The sequence below is a fragment of the Pogona vitticeps genome, chromosome 4 (assembly GCF_051106095.1).
Source record: "Pogona vitticeps strain Pit_001003342236 chromosome 4, PviZW2.1, whole genome shotgun sequence".
NCBI classification, from domain to species: Eukaryota; Metazoa; Chordata; class Lepidosauria; order Squamata; family Agamidae; genus Pogona; species Pogona vitticeps.
The window spans coordinates 123,581,979-123,601,949 of record NC_135786.1 but is presented as its reverse complement, the minus strand read 5'-3'; the positions used below and the strand labels follow the sequence as shown (position 1 = coordinate 123,601,949).

At 39.9% G+C, this 19,971-nt stretch overlaps 1 protein-coding gene across 2 annotated transcripts in view; it reads left to right on the top strand.

Moving 5' to 3' along the window:
- Positions 1-3,127: 3,127 nt before the first annotated feature.
- FMO1 (flavin containing dimethylaniline monoxygenase 1) overlaps positions 3,128-19,971 on the top strand; it is a 40,209-nt gene continuing 23,365 nt past the window's right edge. For both annotated transcript variants that reach the window (XM_020814700.3, XM_072998258.2), the window contains exons 1-5: positions 3,128-3,261; positions 9,515-9,652; positions 13,558-13,746; positions 14,371-14,533; positions 18,809-18,951. In XM_020814700.3, coding sequence (XP_020670359.3) covers positions 9,521-9,652; positions 13,558-13,746; positions 14,371-14,533; positions 18,809-18,951 — 627 coding nt within the window. In that variant the 5' untranslated portion in view covers positions 3,128-3,261; positions 9,515-9,520. The remainder of the gene's footprint in view (positions 3,262-9,514; positions 9,653-13,557; positions 13,747-14,370; positions 14,534-18,808; positions 18,952-19,971) is intronic.

Genomic DNA, 19,971 nt, shown 5'->3' with positions numbered 1-19,971 from the left:
CTTGGCAGTGGCCCCTCACTTCTGGAATAGTCTGCCTGCAGAGATCTGCCTGGCTCCCTCGCTGGGTGTTTTAAAGAACAAACAAGATCTGGTTCTTTAGGTAGGCTTTCCCTCCTGTCATCACCTAATGACCTTGCCATTTTGAATTATATTGTCATTGTTGTTTGGTTGAAATGACTAGATAGGCGGGGTATAAATAAATAAATAAATAAATAAATAAATAAATAAATAAATAAATAAATAAATAAATAAATAAATAAATAAATAAATAAATAAATAAATAAATATTACTTTTATGTCTTATTGTTAGCCACCCAGAGTAGACTTCGGTCTAGATGGGTGGGGTATAAATCGAATGAAGGAAGGAAGGGAGGGAGGGAGGGAGGAAGGAAGGAAGGGAGGGAGGGAGGGAGGGAGGAAGGAAGGAAGGAAGGAAGGAATGTAAGAAATTGAAAAGTGAACATTTCAGCACTTTAAACCGCACCTCACTGGAGTGAAGATCTGTGATGAACAAGTACTGGGGGACTGTGAATAGGCACCTTGAAGGCCACTGTTCTCCCTCCTTATGGTTATTTCTCTTTAAATATAATGTTAGTTACAAGTCATCCATTTCCACTTGGACTACTACTATCAAGGGCACAAGAGCATGAGAAACACCAGCAATTAAACACAACCTTTTATTCTATCTTCTACCTATGCCTCAGAAAAAGTTATCAAAAGTAAGTGACAGTTGTTGAGACAATAAGGGGTGGCTTACTCTGGGGAGATGTGAAGCTAATTCTGTATGTCCCCGCATATCTGCTGCACACCTAGAGGCATTTAGCCAGAATTCAAAACTCTGCAACATATCTCCTTTGCCAGTTCAAATATATTTTATTTTTGTTTGTGCTCTACATAGAGAGGTGACACGATCCTACTCTCTTCTATAAGTGAAGTTGTCTCTAGACCAGAATTTACTATAGGAGAAGATGGCTATAAGAGAAGATTAAGGATACATAGACAGAACTCTTCAGCAGCAGCAGTCACAGAAGGGGGGCGTTGGCAGTGGAGGTGGAAGAACAGCAAGACAAAGCAGAAAAAGAGTACACTGCAAGAAATAACAGTTACACTGTTTATACTCCTCCACAGAACACAGAAATATGCATTTAGAGTTCATTCAAAAAAACAGCTCAGGACCACAATCAGCAGTGTTCCTTCATTTGAAGGACGAAGGACATTCATTTGATGACCAAAGTATACTCATTTTGGATGGAGAAGATAGGTGGTTTGAGAGAGGGGCCAGGGAGGCCATATATGTGCAAAGAGAAAATCCTTCACTCAACAAGAGTGGACGCCTTCCATACAATCTGTTGCCTATTTATCATGCTGCCCTTTCATCTGTCCCCAGAAAGATCAGAACCACACCCACCAGAAAGACCACTGTTAATGACTATTAATGACCCATGACAATGGGTGGAGAAGGACTGCAGAAGTGGGATTTTCACTCACCCCCAGTCCTTTGTCCATCTAATGAGCCTATTCAGACCAGATTGAAGTGAAACCAATGTGGAGGATATATCAGGGGTCTCCTACCAACTCTCCTCAGAGTACAGAAGCTACTTTGACCAATAGTGAAACATTTCAACCAAATAAGAAATAAATCCATGAAATAAGTCCATGCCGTGACTCAAGTTCCAGATAACCTCATCTGGATGACTGAGAATCTTCACAAAAAGATGGAGGATTCTTGGCTCAGTAATATTACCACTGAAAAGGAATTGTTTTAGATGAAAAGTTGAATATGAGTGAGCAGTGCGATGTAGCTGCAAAAAAGGCAAGTGTGTTTTTAGGATACGTACATTAACATAAGAACAGTCTTCAAATCCTGTGAGGTGTTAGTTCCCCTTTATTCAGCGTTGTTTAGGCTTCATCTAGAGTATTTTGGAAGGATCCTAACAAATTGGAGCACAGGAGGGCGAGAAGGATGATCAAGGGGTTGGAAGCCAAGGACTGTGAGGAAAAACTGAAGGAACTGAGCAGGTTTAGCCTTGAGAGAAGAAGACCAAGGAGAGATATGAAAGCACTTTTCGAATAATTAAAATGCAGTCATACAAAGGAGAGGCGAGATCTGTTCTTGATCACCCCAGAGTGCAGGACATGTAATAATGTGCTGAAACTACAGGTAGCCATATTTAGGCTAAATTTCAAGATAAACCTCTTAACTGTTAGAACAGTGCAACAATGAAACCAATTACCGTGGGAGTTGTTGAGTGCTCCAACGCTGAAGGCCTTCAAGAGAAAATTGGACAACCATCTGTCAGATCTGCTTTGGCTTGGATCCCTGCCTTGAGCAAGGGGTTGGACTTGATGGCCTTATAAGCCCTTCTAACTCAATTATTCTTTGATTCTATGATTCTACCAAGTAGATCATGAATAGTTCAATAAAAATAGTGTCAAGGTATAGTCCGATAAATTTTCTCAGAATGTCAGAAAATATAGTAATGGAGTCATTAGAAGGCTCATTTTAAAAGTATCAATGCCTAAATCAGTTGTTAATCTCAGCTAGGCCCATTGAATCAATGGACATTCGATAAATCAACGTGCATGTAAATTCCACTAATTCAGTGTTAGATGATGATACAATACAATGAAAGAGATACAAACATTTAGCTAACAAAAATGTCTACAAATTCTGTAACCTTGATCTGCCATACGGCTGGTCCACTGTTTTGGTCCACCTAGAAGTGTTATGAAATTACTCTTAGTTGCCGTTCCAAGCCACAATTTTAAACTCCATTTTACTTTCGAAGTCTTTTCTTGCTCCCCCGCATAAACCAAACAAATACAAAAATCAAATAATGATAGCTCCTGGGTGTTACCTGAGCTGCACAACCAGTTCCAGGTTCATCCCTCTGGCGTTTGTTCTTTCCATCAGAACAAAAGCCAGCCCAGGGATCCTCACATTTATTTTTTCACTTGACTAGTTTCACAGATGTTTGTTATAATATTAAATTTGGACATTGACCAAATGCCCTTTTCCACACATCCTCCTTGGCCGTGCCAACTTCCAAAGTTCACTTATGCAAAACTTTCCAAAAGGAGATGGGATTTTTTTTCTCTCAGCAAAAGGACCTCCTTCATTTCCCACATTCTTTTGCAGGGCTTCTACATTCCCTCCCCAATATTATGCAGCTTTGGTTGCAAACACATTGTTCAAGAAGCAGAACTGCCTGAGCAGGCTTGTGAGATCCCTGCAGGTTCCGTCAAGGCTTGAAAAATAAGGTAAGAGGAGCACAGCCTGCCCACATTGCAGTTGCAGCAGACAGACAAAAGACAGGCAGCAAGCTCAACAGGGATAGGGTCAGCCCATCTCTGCGTGGGTCACCAGGGACTAATTTATTTATTATTTATTTATTCATTTATTAGATTTCTACCCCACCCCTCTAGACAATGTCTACTCGGGACAGCTTTCTCTCAGTGCAGTATTTGGACCATTATTGAGGGGGATAACCTGGTTGGAGGAGACTAGGGAGGAAAGACCCAGCTTGTTTCTGTGCCTTTAATTCCAGTTTGATGCCCTGGATTCTGTTCTTGGTGCTTTTGATAATGTTTTTCATGGCACAGAGGTAAACATTATCAGTTTGGCAGTGTCTGCACACGAACCTTTGTTATGTGTGCCTTAACATCCGCTGACTTTTGGGTGGAACAAGAGATACTCTGGAAGTTTTATCTGTTTACATCTAGATAGGAAGAGGGTGGCTTTGGTTCCTTGGAAAACAAATGTTCTGCATGTGTTCAGGAGCACTACTGTTGTTTACATCAGGATTTCCCCCCGAGATATCCAGTGTGGTGTAGTGGTTACAGAGATAAACTAGGACTTGGGAAACCTGAGTTCGAATTTCAGCTTGGCCATGAAGACTCACTGGATTGTGTGTGGAATTAGTAACACCACTTCTTAAACCTCTTACTTACCATGAAAGCCCTATTAGGGTCACTACAAATTAGTTCCCAACTTGATGGCATATAGCACATATACTTTTCAGGAGGATCCCAAGGTATCAGACGGAATCATGATGAGTGCTTGCAATAAAGGTGAAGGCCTATATCCAGATTGGCCCTTTTGGTGCAGGCTGGATCATGCTGGCAAGGGTTGGTTGAGGTCAGCAGGGGGAGAAGCAATGTGCTACTTGGCGTGCTTCTCCTATCCAAATGCCATAATGATCTTCATCTCAATTAAATGGTTCCCCTGATTATCTGTGGAGGGCCAGAGGAAATGAAATTATTATTTTTTTATGTGTGCTATCACTGACAATACCAGACACAATATTGTAGTTTTTCAACATTGGTGCCATAGATTTTGAATGTTGGCAGCTCCTCATATAGACAAGAAATGTGATTTTCCCTGTGCTAACATCCCAGGACATAATAAATAAATGTAGGAATGAAGCAGGCCAAAGTTTAGAATGGGCAAAAGTAGAGAGGGTGAAGGTGCTCTGCCATGAAGAGCTGCCATAGCACCGTGAATTTCAAAGGCTGAAGGTTTTCTCTCTCCAAAGCAGAGATATAGCTGTCAAAATTTCCTCTTCCAGAATTTGGAAATGTTCCTTTATTCAACTAAAATACCCAGGACTCCAGTATTGTGAACACTGTATTCCTCCAGAAGTAACTTTTTAAAGTTCTGCCCTCTTGTGTGTAACTATAAAATATAGGTGCTCAATTTTTCTTTTGCCTCTGATTTTTGCATGGGATCCAGCTGTGGTGATCTGGTATAACATAAAAGTAGGCACATGGTTTGATAGCACTCTCATAACAAGACGTTTCTGCCAGCTTCCAGGTTTTCTTTTGGTGAAATCGTTATCATCACATTAAATTACTTTGTATGAGTCCCAGCAGATTTTGCACCCTGGTTCTTGCCAACCCTGTCAAAATTCCTCTATTGAAAATATAACTTGAATATAGCTCCTTCTGTTCTTTTTATGTCCAGTGGCTGAGATCCAATGTAGGTCCATGCTCAAATAGGTTCACTGAAGAAATGAAGCTTACATAAATGTTGACTTATCAAGTTCACATTGATTCAGTGGGTCTATATATTGGTAAGGAGTAACAATTAAACTAAGGCCAATGTGTCTGAACCTGTGAATTTCAACATATGTAATTACATGACAACATATGTCATATAACTGGCTAATCTTACTTTCCTCAGGACATAAGATTTTAAAACTTTCTCTCTAAAGTCAAAAAGTAAATATTTGCTGCATGTATACTGTAAGTACTCATTTTCTCATTTTAGTCCAGGATTCTTCAAATGACAGACAGTCCTCCCTATAGACCTGAAAATTAGTGTAAAGGGCATAAACATTGGAAAGTATGGTGCCTGTTTGTCTGCAAATAGATCTCTTTCTGGTTTGCCAGCTTGTCTTTTACAAATATCCTGTGCCTTCAAAAGCTGTGTTCTACCACTTTCACTATGATAGGGAACAACACCTGGGATGTCTGCCTGTTTGAACAGCAATCCTGAGGACTTGGGAATTACATTAGGCATCCTTCAGACTTGAGAGACTGTGGTACTATGCTCTCTGTATGGAGGACTTGGAACAGCATCTAGTGTGGCTGAGAAGGCCAATTCAAGAGTGACAGTCCCTTCCACACAATCTGTCCCCTGTCCAACTCCCTGATTTTACTGGGTTCTGAACTGCCTCTTTGCCTCGGTCTGCTGGACAAATTGGGAGAGGCCATGCTGCACCACCTGCCTCCATGCTGAATGCTCGGATGTCAGGGTTTCCCATCTGTTGAGGTCTATTCCTAAGGCCTCCAGATCCTGTTTGCAGACATCCTTGTATCGCAGCTGTGGTCTCCCTCTGGGGCGATTTCCCTGCACTAATTCTCCATACAGGAGATCTTTTGGAATCTGACCACCAGCCATTCGCATGACATGCCCAAACCAATGTAGGCATCACTGTTTCAGTAATGTATACATGCTAAAAATTCCAGCTCATTCTAGGACTACTCTGTTTGGAACTTTGTCCTGCCAGATGAAAACAAAAATGCATCAGAGACAACACACTGGTTGGGAATTGCACTGGTTGAAATATGATCGCATCTTTACCAGCAATTCTAATGACTGGAGAGAAAAAGAAAGGCAGTGATGGCATACGACAAAATATGTCCTTGCAAAGGCTAATGTGCAGAAGGAGTATGGTTTTGCTGCCACAGAGTTAAGATGTACTGCATGTTTGTCATGTTCCCCTGGTATTCTACAAGGACAGGATCTTTGGCATCCAAGCCTCAAATGTATTTTGTGGATCCCTGGATCCATTTCTCATTCCTCAGACCATAGATGTCAATGGAAGGTTGTTTCTTTACTGCCTTAGGGAAGGGCTTCATGGAGCATAACTGGAGAAGGAAGGACAAGTCATCCCCAACTAAGTTTGCATGGGGTGGGGGAGCTTTTTCTGCAAAAGAGAAAGAGAAAACCATTGGATATTCGGGAGAAATGCAACCTTTTTTTCCTGCCTTATGTTCTGCTAAGAAAAGGAATAACCACAATCCTAGTATAAAACCATTTTACCAAAAATTCCCAATACCACATGACCACCGCTTTGAAACCTGTCGTCTCCTGAAATCTAGTGCTTCTCTTCTCTCAAAACAGACATAATCTGTCTCATATGCTTTCATTTGCATTCCTGCAATGAGCAGCGGAGTTGGACTCAGTTGCCTTATAGGTCCCATCCAACTCCATTGTTCTATGATTCTATGAATACTGCACTTTTTTTCCTTTCAAATCTTTCTCTCCTGTCTGACGCTTATTCAGCCTCTCCCTGTGTTTAATTTTCTCCATACTGTTACAATGCACCAGAACATAATACACACACAAACATAAACACACACACACACACTGTTCTGAGTTCTTCACCCACTATAACCAGCTACCCAAATGGAAAAATCAGAAAGTCAAATGCAAATGCATGAAAGTCTTATCCACTTTATTCCAAATTTGACAACTAGACAAAAAGCTTGCAACAAAAAATTAAAAATGTGCAGATGTTAGGGAGAAAAACAAGGAAAAAGCTCTCTCCATGTGCGCTCCAGTTCCTCTTATCTCCCCTTGACAATATACCAGTACCCAGTCTCTGTCAGGAAGAGTTCTTCTCCAATCAAAAGAATAGGTGACACCCAAGCTACAAGCTAAGTTAGAATATGATGAAACAGATATGAAAAAAAGAAAAAAACAAATGGAAGAGCAACAGAGTTCCAAGGAGATAGAGGCAATTTCTGAGCATCTGTTTAAAGATGGGCTTCTTGATCTTCTAATCTTAATCAAGTCCAAGCATCTGGCCTGGCATAACAGTGAAGAGAAAGTCAACTTATTCTAAGTTTTTCTCTTTACCTTTTGTTGAGAAGTTAAAACTGATAATTATATATATTTCAAATATGCAAAATGGGAAAACTTACTTGATTTCACACAAGTAAAAATGGGAACTCTGCAGAAGGAAACACCACATGGACCTGCCTAGAGGCCAGTGGAAAAATGAGTTCCTCAGGCTTGACTGCAGCTTCCTCTTTTCTTCCTCCAAAATTTCTCCAGGGAGATTTTAATTAATGAAACTTAATTAATTCATTTCAAAAACAAAACTTTCTTGAGGTGCAGAAACCAGGATCGATCCAGGATCTATGCCAAAATTTCATGTGTGTAGGTTTCATGGGCTTGGAGTTGTGGCAGTGACCGACAGAAACATATACATTCATGTCTACTATTATAAACTTAATTAAATATATAGCATACTGGCAGTGATTATCATTACTGAATGTTTAATAATCAACATAAAGTTAACTGTTTACATTTTGCAGCTGGATAGGAGTGCAAATAGGGAATTTGACATATTAGATAAAATAGTACTTCTGGTTTGCTTTTGTACTCTTGCTGAGATTTTAACACTTCTTTAGAGCATGAAAGTTGCCATTTTGGAATGAAAGATCTCATGACAAATATCTACAAACTATTATTCCTTGTTTGTTTACCGTAACTGTTTAAAGCTATTGCATATTAATAGTAACATAAAAGGATCTACTGAACAAGTTCAGGGGAGGGTAATAAGTGTGATTAGGGAGCTGGAAACCAAGCCTTATGAGGAAAGACTGAAAGAACTGGACATGTTTAGCCTTGGGAAAAGAAGACTGAGGGAAGATAAGAGAGCACTTTTCAAATACTGTACTTGAAAGGTAGTCATACAAAGGAGGAGCAGAATCTGTTCTCAATCATCTCAGAGTACAGGACACATAATAATGGGCTCAAGCTACAGGAAGCCGGATTTCAGGTGAATATCAGGAAAAATATATCAACTGTTAGAGCAGTTATCTCGGGAGATGGTGAGCTCTCCTACAGTGCAGGCACTCAAGGGAAAAATTGAACAACCATCTGTCAAATTTGCTTTGAATTGGATTCCTGCACTGAGCAGGGGGTTGGGCTTAATGGTTTCTTAGGCTCCTTCCAACTCAGTCTTTTTATAATTCTATGATATAGGATAATCTGAGGATAGAATACAAATTAATTTATGTTATTTGCATAATTTATTTTATGTGGATAATTTAAACAGGAAATTAATAGGCTGGCTTTGACTTTTGTCAAATTTCTACAAATGGTAATGTTTATTCCTATATATATACTTTTTTTAAAAAAGAAAGAAAAGAAAAGAAAATCCACTTCCAGTTTATGAATGTAGGGTTGACCAGCCAGTCTTGCTACTTTTAAAATAACCTTCCTTTAAAGAGCTTGACTCCAGCCATTAAACATACTAGACCAAATGGTTAAAGAATGAAACAAATGATATCTTCTTTATTACAAAGTAACAACTTATAGGGAAACTGATTTCAACATCAGCTTTTCTTCAGTTACAGCCCAACTGTTCTGTTTTAAATCTCCAGACACAGAAGGTTGCTAGTGGCAAAATAATTTTACTTAAAACAACAACCACCTTAAAAATCGTTTGCCCAAACATTACCACATTTGGCAGAGAATAAAAGCAAACTCTGTTCTACATCTGTGCCAAATTTGTTGCTGATCCAAGGTCCAGTTTCAAAGTTATAAATTTTTTGTTCTTTGAGGTCCCCTCAGTTTTCGAGTTGGCTAATGGAATGCTGAATTCTGCTGCCACACGATATCAAACAATTACTGCACACTTGTGCTGCAGTAATATATGTAGACATTAGCATCTGAAAATTTAATGCAAATCTATATCCCCCAGATCTGGGCTCCAAGTGCCTAGTGATGCCTGTACATAAAAACAAGAGTCTTTTCTTTCTATTGTGCCTCCTGCAAGCAGAACCAGCCTGAGTGGCCTTGGGCAAGCTGTATGGTCTCTGGGTGCTCCCCCTCCCCAAACAAGGAAATGGTAAACCACGTCTAAGTTCTCTGAGTTCCCTGAAAAGGGTTGCCATAAGTCAGAATTCACAGCACATGACAATTATTATTGAATCAGGAATCTAATTACACCCTTTAATGATTTTTCCCTGTTTATGCTTTTCTTTTATGCTTCAGGAAATAATGCCCAAGAAAGTAGCCATTGTTGGAGCCGGAGTGAGTGGACTGGCCTCCATCAAGTGCTGCCTGGATGAGGGGCTGGAGCCCACCTGCTTTGAGAGGAGCGATGGCATCGGAGGAGTGTGGCGGTTCACGGTAAGTTGGATGAAAAGGGATATCTCTCAGCCTGTGAACTGTGCTGTTGCTGAAGTGAGAGAAGAAGTGGCTGTTCTTCACAGGCAACTTCAAATGAGATCATATTGAATTAATAACATGGCACCTCAAGACTAAGAAATTTATCTCAGTGAGAGCTTTCTAATTTCTGGTGTAAACTTTTTGTTGTTTGGGGATGAGACTACAGATAAAAATATGAAATGATGAATTTGCACTGTTTGGACAGCCAGCTGGAAAAATAAGTATCAAAAATAATTTCCCCACATACACATATTTTATTTATTTATTATTTTATTTACTGGATTTTTATCCCGCCCATCTAGACCAAAGGTCTACTCTGGGCAGTTTACAAATTTAAAAACAATACACACACAGTGATTTTATATCCTAAGTAGTTCACTGCAATGATACATTGCAATTTAAAATTGGATTACAGGTTGTCCCATTAGGATCCACACACCAACACAATGACCATATGTGGCATCCGCCCAGGTCACGAATATTCATATGCTATCTGCATAGACCAATGGGAGTGCTGGAGGGGCAGAGTCACGAGAGATAAGAGACTCAGCAGCAGGGGGAATTAGATAGAGAGATAGGAAGTTCTGAGAGAGAATTTTGGAGTTTCGGCAGGAAAGTGGTGGTTGAGAGTGGATGAAGGAGAATGTTAAGAGTTAACAACATTGCTTGAAGTATCTACTTCTGTAGCAACAAACAATGTATATTTGGTTCTTTTAAAATGACATATGGCCTGGACCTCGATTATTAATAATATTTATTATGGATGCAATCAACTGGTGGCCGCTGAGGGGCACGTAGCATGAGCTCCTAGTTTGGTGAAACAAGCAGGAGCCAAGTGGGGATCGTGACACCATATGACTACCACATGATTTTAAACGGACTTCAAAGACATCAATCCAGCTCTCAATTCATTTGAATAATACTGTATAACCATGTCTCCAAAACAGGAAGGCATCTGGACTGGCTAGGAATATGTCCTGAACTCCACTGAATTCCATTTAAAAACAGAGTGGTAAATTGCCCTAGCTAAACCTGGGAAAGAAAGTACATGACGTACCACATGTCATCTAGAAAGTTCACTGAAATTTTAATGTGGTTGGCCAAGAATCCATTCAACAGGGTATAAAATTAGCCCAGTACCTCACTTGATAGAGAACCATTATCTGGAAAGTCAGCACAACATGCTATTGGTAAGAAAGGCACTCTGCACTAGCTCAGAAATACTTCAACCTTATTCTGTTAGGCCTCTAAATCTTTATCTAAGGCTGAGATAGGTTTCCTATTTTCTTCTGCAGGGGATCTTGTACCTATTATCTTTTACTTGCACTGTCATTTTTTACTTAATAATATTTTGCCCTTTTCAATTATTTTGCAACTTTCAATTTGTCTTTTTCTTATGCTTTACATAGAATATAAAATTTCCACCAAGTGTACTTCTTGGTTCAGTTGCTTTGTTCCAGATTGGGCTGCAATTCAGTAAACCACGTTGCTGTTTTGCAGTCTAGTTTTGTACTACCTTCCCCAATGGTGAGCAGACCTCAGGAACAGAGTTACTCAGCTTGTAGTTCCCAAAGGGAGGAGACTCAAACGCTAACAAATGCTGAGCTTCTGAAAATCAGTGGAATTTCACTGTACTGTATTCTCATGGGATGTTTTAGAGGGGATCTGGGGGATGAATGTTGCCTGCTGTGCAGTGCCTTCCTGGTGGAAGCACTACAGGATTTTGTAAATGTCCCAAGGACACATACAGGTCAGGTCTTTAACAACCTGTATGGATACTCTCATCATGCTTAGAGAGGAGTAGTTGACTCCTCCCATTCCACTGATGGAAAGCAACACATCTGCAGTGGAAATTTTCTTATCTACACACATGCAAATAAGGATCCTGGAAAATCAGTTTTCTTGTTTGCATATACATGTAACTAGGACTGTCTCCACTGCAGATGCATCACTTTCCATAAGTAGAAGAAGCAAGGAAAAGGCTGTGTGGTCCTTAAGATTACACAAATGTAAGAGTGGGTGGAATCTTTTATTGGACCTCTAAAAAAAGCAAACAAATCTCAATATTTTGCGAAGGAATTCCACTTCATCTGGCTAAGCACACCTGAGTGAGGTATAAACATTCCAACCATGCCACAAGGAATGGTGCTTGAGATGGCACCTCCCAGAGGACTTTTGAAACCTGAGTCTGAGATAACCTCTCTAGGTAGACCTGGCACAGACATCTATCAACAATTTTTGGACTCTTGCTTAAATTGTTTCTGCACAATTCATGAAGTGGTGGTGCATAGCCTGAAAAAGCAGAATTCCTCCAGAAAAGTCCTTGATTTGTTAGAATTTTTTTGTGGTTCAGTAATAGGTACCCACCCTTACATTTCCATCTGTAGCAAGTGCCAGTTGGGAGTTGGGGGGGCTTTCTTGCTAAAGATGGGTGGACATAACAACAGAATTTTCTGTTGTGTTGAGGCATATCTTCCTTTGCTTTCAGTTTGGTGGCATGACAGAGGGCTGAGAGGCCCATGTCTCCACACCCCTTCCCTCTTGCCACTGAACCTCTTCAACACAGCCCTATAAGGATAGGAATTCTAACCTCAGAACAGGACTTCAAGATTTGCCTTTAAGGAGAATAACTATTGCTCCATGCTGAAGCCATCCATAGCTGAGCAATGGCAGAATGGTGCTTGAAGTCCCAGAGAATGGTACTATGCTATGCTTATACTACATTTAGCTCCCAAAAATATAAATGTAGAATGGAAACACACTCACCCTCTTAGGGGACGTTTTAAAGAAGATACTAATACATAGCAAATAACAGAATCTGTTGACATAAACAAGATACAAGCAATACCAACATTCAGATTAGTCATAATACAGCAGCCTTATTGTTTATTTGTCCTTTCTGTTTCCCTTGGTGTTAAAAAGGGATTTGCACACTCTGTTAGTGCATGAACACAGAGAAAATTCTAGCAGAGTAACTTCAAGCCACTGTGACTCAGCATTTTGACACACCTGAACATCATGGCTGCTCATTTGTACATTTGTTCTGCTCAGGCCTGTAAATTTTATACGCCAGTTAACTTACTCATTTATTTTCTTAGAATTACTAGAAGCTCTATGTGTTTATATATAATTATGCAGCACAGAATGTGTATATTTGTATATGAATGTTTAAATGTGTTTGCTAGATAGTTGTATTTGCATAATCAGAAAGTCCGTAGCTAACCAGGCTGCTATATAAGGCAAGTGTCAGAAGTCTGTTAGACAGGGCTAAACATGCAACTAAGAGAGGGTTTAAAAGGGGACAAAAGTAAATATGTAACAGACAGGGTCTCACATGATATGTACCTCAGATAAGAATAAAGATGTGACTGATCTATGTAATAGGGCCAAACAGGGCTTATGAATATAAAAGCATAATGATGAGATAGAGTTAATTACTTACTAGAGAAAATATGTCTGCTATAGTGGTTTTTTTATCTAAACATTTCCAGCTGCTATATGCTAATTCTGCTAAGTTATAGGTTATAATTTATTTATTTATTATAATAAAAAAACAACACTATGAAGTGACTAAGAAATCTCCATCATAATCCTTTAAATCCCAGAATTCCCAGAATGCTTAGAGGAAAACAGACAATGCCAGTAGTGTCTACTTTGTTCCAAAGTGTAGCTCTGAATTTGGCTGACACTGAGGAAGTTAATGCTGCAGTAACTTCACTGTCCTTGAAATACAGTGTACCATATTTTGGCATGCAAATCTGTCCAGCAAAAGAATAATTTTTAAAAAGAAATCTGTCTAACATTGAAGGTTTGGCATCTGCACTCAGAAAAATAATTAAAAACAAATATATATTTCTACTATATAGGACTATCTCGAAGAAGGAAAACCCAGTCTCTACAAATCCTTGATTAGTAATACCTGTAAGGAGATGTCAACTTTTTCAGATTTTCCATACCCAGAAGATTTTCCTGTCTTCTTGCCCCATGCCAGGCTCCTGGAATATCTGAGGATGTACACAGACCATTTTGATCTTCGAAGACACATTCAGTTCAAGGTAAGTTTTTAATAACTGGACTGATGGAATTAATGTTTTAATCTTTGAGATATATCAAAATTTCATACTCAGAGAACTTAAGCTACTGTAATTCAAAATCAAAGCAACTGCATCGTAAGCTGAGAAACTGCCAAGGATACAACTGAGACCAGAAACAAATATTAAAGATGCCAGTGATTAGAACTGAAAGCATCTTAATATTGCAGATAATTAACTGAGGGAATTTTTTCACATTTGTGAAATCAGATTTCAAAGTAACTTCATGCTTAAGTCCTAAAGACCAACAGAAAGCAAATGAATTTACATACTGTTAGAGATGTGTGTACTGCTAGAGTTGTGTGTGCTGTGACACTCAGATGGTTTCATTAGTTAAGGATTTTCCATGATAACCAGGGGCTGTTTCTAATGTCTACTTCAGCTCTGAGAGTGGCTTGAAGGCTCTACGTTTTTACCATCTGCATATTCACAGAGAAGATACAGTACTTCTTTCCAGTTTAAAAAAAGATGCAAATGACCTTAGTAAATTCTTATTTCTGATTAGATAACCAATTAAAGGCAGTTGTGAACTCATTCCTTTCTTGATTCATCACCATGAGTGAATTTTTTGTTTTGGAAATGTTTCAGACTACTGTGATCACTATAAGGAAACGCCCCGACTTCTCTGCCACCGGTCAGTGGGATGTTGTCACAGAGACCAATGGGAAGCAGACATCAGAGATTTTTGATGGTGTGATGGTTTGCATCGGCTACCTTGCTGACCCTTCATTGCAACTCAGCTCTTTCCCTGGTATAGTTGTTCTTGACTTTCCTTCCATTTAGTTTCTAAATAGAACCTGGCAATAGGACCAACCAAAATGTCACAAATTAACAAGCAAACATGTAAGTTCTCTAAAACTTGGAAATGACGGAAGAGAGGAAGTAGGTGGAAGTTTGGATTAATGTTAAATCCACAACATCTGCAATCAGTCTCAGTTTTAAGATGAAATATCAAAAAAGATAACAGACAAGAAAAAACTAAGGTCAGATGTTAGAAAAAACCTATCATTATTGTTGAAATCACTTTGGTGTCTGAGGTAGTGTTTCACATCTGACAACCAATTAGAAAACAAAGCAAGCTATTTTGCAAGTTACAGGAGTTAGAAAAGCTTGTGCACTTACAAGTACACACAATCAGAGCCTAAAGAATTCCCTTTTCTAATGATGTGTTGCTTATATACAGTAGTTTGATTCCTAGACTATTCATTCAGCACATGTTTAGAAGATGGGCTCCCTCAACTGGTGAGAGCTGTCTGATTTTTATAGCATGTAACTGTCCCAGATTGCATATCTTGCATTTAGCATGCTTTGTTTTGAGATTGGTTACTGAAAGACAAACTTTAATTTGCAAGTCTGACTGCTGTTATGGACCACCATAGCTTTTTTGTCAGCTTTTTTAACAATTTCTTCTATTTAGTGTTTACAAAGCTCTTGTATATGATTGCCCCGGGAAAAAAAGATACGTATAAGTAAACATATCTTGTTTCCATATACTATGTCTTCATTTAACAGTCTTTTTGTCTTTCTGAAAGTGGCATTATAGCAAAGTTGTACACGTTCTTCAAAGACATGACTAAGTGACTGAGGACTTGATGTATTGCCATATCCTCGGCCATGTCTCGGCAAGGTATCGCATCTATGTACTTGTGGGCTGAAACTCCCAAATTTCTGTTTGGAAAATTCTGGAAGTTGGGGTCCAATCAAAAAAGGCATACCCCTACCTCAGACACAATCAATGATGAAGAAATACTTGTAATTCTTTGTGTTAAATCTCATAGTAAATAGTTTTTGCATTCTGGAATTCTAAGGAGAGCATTTCATGAATAAGATAGTATTAGACAAACACCTCCTGTGATAGGGGGTGTGCTACTTTACAGGACTGTTAGACAGATAATAGTGTAAATGAAATGCTCTGAATACTATTCTGTTTTCCCGAAAATAAGACCTAACCTGAATATAAGCCCTAGTATAATTTTTCAAGATGCTCGTAATACAAGCCCTTCCCCTAAAATAATCCCCAGTTAAGTGAAACCCCACCTTCCACCATTGTGCAGCAACCAGAAGATGACATGACTCTGTTTGAATAAATGTAGATTGTTGAACATGAAAAAAAATTAAATATCCCCTGAAAAGAAGCCCTACTGCGTTTTTTGGAGCAAAAATTAATATAAGACCCTGCTTTATTTTCCGGGAAACATGGTAGAAATCCACTACATAAATGCTAGAACTGTGATTGTTGTTGTTTAGTAGTTAAGTCGTGTCTGACTCTTCATGACCCCATGGACCAGAGCACACCAGGCCCTCCTGTCTTCCACTGCCTCCCGGAGCTTGGTCTAATTCATGCTGGTAGCTTTGATGATACTGTCCAGCCATCTCACCCTCTGTCGTCCCCTTCTCCTCTTGCCTTCACACTTTTTCAACATCAGCGTCTTTTCCAGGGAGTCTTTTCTTCTCATGAGATGGCCAAAGTATTGGAGCCTCAGCTTCAGGATCTGTCCTTCCGGTGAGGACTCAGGATTGATTTCCTTCAGAACGGATAGGTTTGTTTTCCTTGCAGTCCAAGGGATTCTCAAGAGTCTCCTCCAGCACCACTATTCAAAAGTCTCAATTCTTCGGCGGTCAGACTTCTTTATGATCCCGCTCTCACTTCCATATATCAATACAGGAAAAACCATAGCTTTGACTATGCGGACCTTTGTTGGCAAGGTGATGTTTCTGCTTTTTAAGATGCTGTCGAGGTTTGTCGTCGCTTTCCTCCCAAGAAGCAGGCGTCTTTTAATTTCGTGGCTGCTGTCCCCATCTGCAGTGATCATGGAGCCCAAGAAAGTAAAATCTGTCACTATCTCCAAATCTTCCCCATCGATTTGCCAGGAGGTGATAGGGCCAGCCATGATCTTAGTTTTTTTGAAGGTGAGCTTCAGACCATATTTTTGCGCTCTCCTCTTTCACCCTCATTAAGAGGTTCTTTAATTCCTCCTCACTTTCTGCCATCAGAGTGGTATCATCTGCATATCTGATGTTGTTACTATTTCTTCTGGCAATCTTAATTCCAGTTTAGGATTCCTCCAGTCCAGCCTTTTGCATGATGTATTTTGCATATAAGTTAAATAAGCAGGGATACAGTATACAGCCTTGTCATACTCCTTTCCCAATTTTGAACTAATCAGTTCTCCCATATCCAGTTCTAACTGTTGCTTCCTGTCCCACATGTAGATTTCTCAGGAGATAGAAAAGGTGGTCAGGCACTCCCATTTCTTTAAGGACTTCCCATAGTTTGTTGTGGTCCACATAGTCAAAGGCTTTTGTGTAGTCAATGAAGCAGAAGTAGATGTTTTTCTGGAACTCTCTGGCTTTCTCCATAATCCAGTGCATGTTAGCAATTTGGTCTCGAGTTCCTTTGCCCCTTCAAAATCCAACTTGTACTTCTGGGAGTTCTCAGTCCACATACTGCTGAAGCCTACCTTGGAGGATTTTGAGCATAAGCTTGCTAGCGTGTGAAATGAGTGCAATTGTACAGTAGTTGGAGCATTCTTTGGCACTGTCCTTCTTTGGGATTGGGATGTAGACTGATCTTTTCCAACCCTCTGGCCACTGCTGAGTTTTCCAAACTTGCTGGCATATTGAGTGTAGCACCATAACAGCATCATCTTTTAAGATTTTAAATAGTTCAACTGGAATGCCATCATCTCCACTGGCCTTGTTGTTAGCCATGCTTTCTAAGGCCCACTTGACTTCACTTTCCAGGATGTCTGGCTCAAGGTCAGCAACCACACTATCTGGGTTGTTCGGGACATCCAGATCTTTCTGGTATAATTCTTCTGTGTATTCTTGCCACCTTTTCTTGATGTCTTCTGCTTCTGTGAGGTCCCTCCCATTTTTGTCCTTTATTATGTCCATCTTTGCACAAAATGTTCTTTTAATATCTCCAACTTTCTTTAACAGATCTCTGGGTTTTCCTTTTCTATTATTTTCCTCTATTTGTTTGCACTGTTCATTTAAGAAGGCCCTCTTGTCTCTCCTTGCTATTCTTTGGAAGTCTGCATTCAATTTTCTGTAACTTTCCCTATCTCCCTTCCATTTTGTTTCCCTTCTCTTCTCTGCTATTTCTAAAGCCTTGTTGGACAGCCACTTTGCTTTCTTGCATTTCCTTTTGGGGGGGGGATGTTTTTTGTTGCCTCCATCCATAGTTCTTCAGCCACACTGTCCACCAAATATAGTTCCTTATATCTGTTCTTCACTTCCACTGTGTATTCATAAGGGATTTGGTTTAGATTATACGTGACTAGCCCAGTGGTTTTTTCTACTTTCTTCAGTTTAAGCTTGAATTTTGCTATGAGAAGCTGATGATCAGAGCCACAACCAGCTCCAGGTCTTGTTTTTGCTGACTGTATAGAGCTTCTCCATCTTTGGCTGCAGAGAACATAATCAATCTGATTTTGATATTGCCCATATGGTGATGTCCATGTGTAGAATCGACTCTTGTGTTGTTGGAACAGAGTGTTTGTGATTACCAGCTTGTTCTCTTGACAAAACGCTCTTAGCCTTTGCTCTGCTTCATTTTGAACTCCAAGGTCAAACTTACCTATTGTTCCTTTTATTTATTGACTCCCTACTTTAGCATTCCAATCCCCTATAATGAGAACATCTTTCTTTGGTGTCAGTTCTAGAAGGTGTTGTAAGTCTTCATAGAATTGTCAATTTCAGCCTCTTCAGCATCAGTGGTTGGTGTATAAACTTGGATTACTGTGATGCTGAAAGGTCTGCCTTGGATTCTTATTGAAATCATTCTATCATTTTTGAGATTCTATCCCAGTACAGCTTTTCCCACTCTTTTGTTGACTATGACGGCTACTCCATTTCTTCTACGGGCTTCTAGAACTGTAATTGTATTGCTTTTATTTGAGAGAAAAACTCAAAAACTTGACTGGGACTTTTTTCTGGTGGAGAAGGGGATGTACATAATGTCACAATTGTCCTTTACATTTTATTTAGAAGTGCAATGACACATGTCTTCCTTTCCACACAGGTATAGACAAGTTTAAGGGCCAGTACTTTCACAGCCGGGAGTACAAAACCCCAGAGGTTTTCAAGGACAAAAGAGTGCTTGTGGTTGGCATGGGGAATTCTGGAGTTGATATTGCAGTGGCAGCCACTCATACAGCAAAGAAGGTAATATTCCTCTCATTATATAAAAGGGATCTGTTCTGTGCAATTCTCTAATACGAACCCTGTGAGCAACTCTGAAAAAGTCATAAAGTTTTCTTTGATGCAGGGTTCCCTCCATCCCTTGACCATTTTAAATCAGATGCAAATTTGCTGTTGAAACTCTGCACTACTGCAATCAGTGTGATATGCTTTTACCACACTGTGGGTGTGATGATGCTTTGTGTGACTCCTCTCTCTTGCTATAGCCCTTCCCATCTCTCCTCAAATACCTAAGGCACATCTGTGAGCATATGCCATGTACCTACTTTTGTTACTTTAGGAACTTTCCATTTTAAATCTCTTCCTTGTGTGACCAAATTCCATCTAGTTATTTCTACAATTCTATTATCCTATTCTATTATACAATTCAATTCTATTGGTTTCCTCTGCTTGTTAAAATTTGCACGCATTAGTTCAATTTGGTTGATAATAGATCTTAATAGATCCCCCACCCTTGCAGAGGGAAGCAGCAGCTAATAGACTAAACTTGACCGGGAAGTGGTCTGACCATGACAGTGGGGTCACAACCAACCCCTCCACATCCAAAACACCATCTTCCAGTCCCATTGAGAAAACCAGGTCCAAGGTATGGCCCTTCTCATGCGTTGGGCCGATGAAATATTGAGACAGCCCCATAGTTGTCATGACAGCCATGAAGTCCTGAACCGCCCCAGTCAAGGCAGCCTCGGCATGGATGCTGAAGGTCACCCAGCACCAACAGCCTGGGAGTCCTCAACACCAGGTCTGAGACTACCTCCATCAGCTCAGGCAGGGAGACTGTTGGTACGCAGCAGGGTGGGCGGTATGCCAACAGAATCCCCAATCTGTCTCGCAAGCCCAACACACAATACAGGCCCTCAATACCTCTTCTCAAAGGGATAGGAAGCCTAGTCAAGGAGATAGAACTCCCATAGACGATAGCAACTCCCCCTCCCTGACCCTCCAAGCAACATTGGTGCTGGACCACATACCACAGGCAGGACA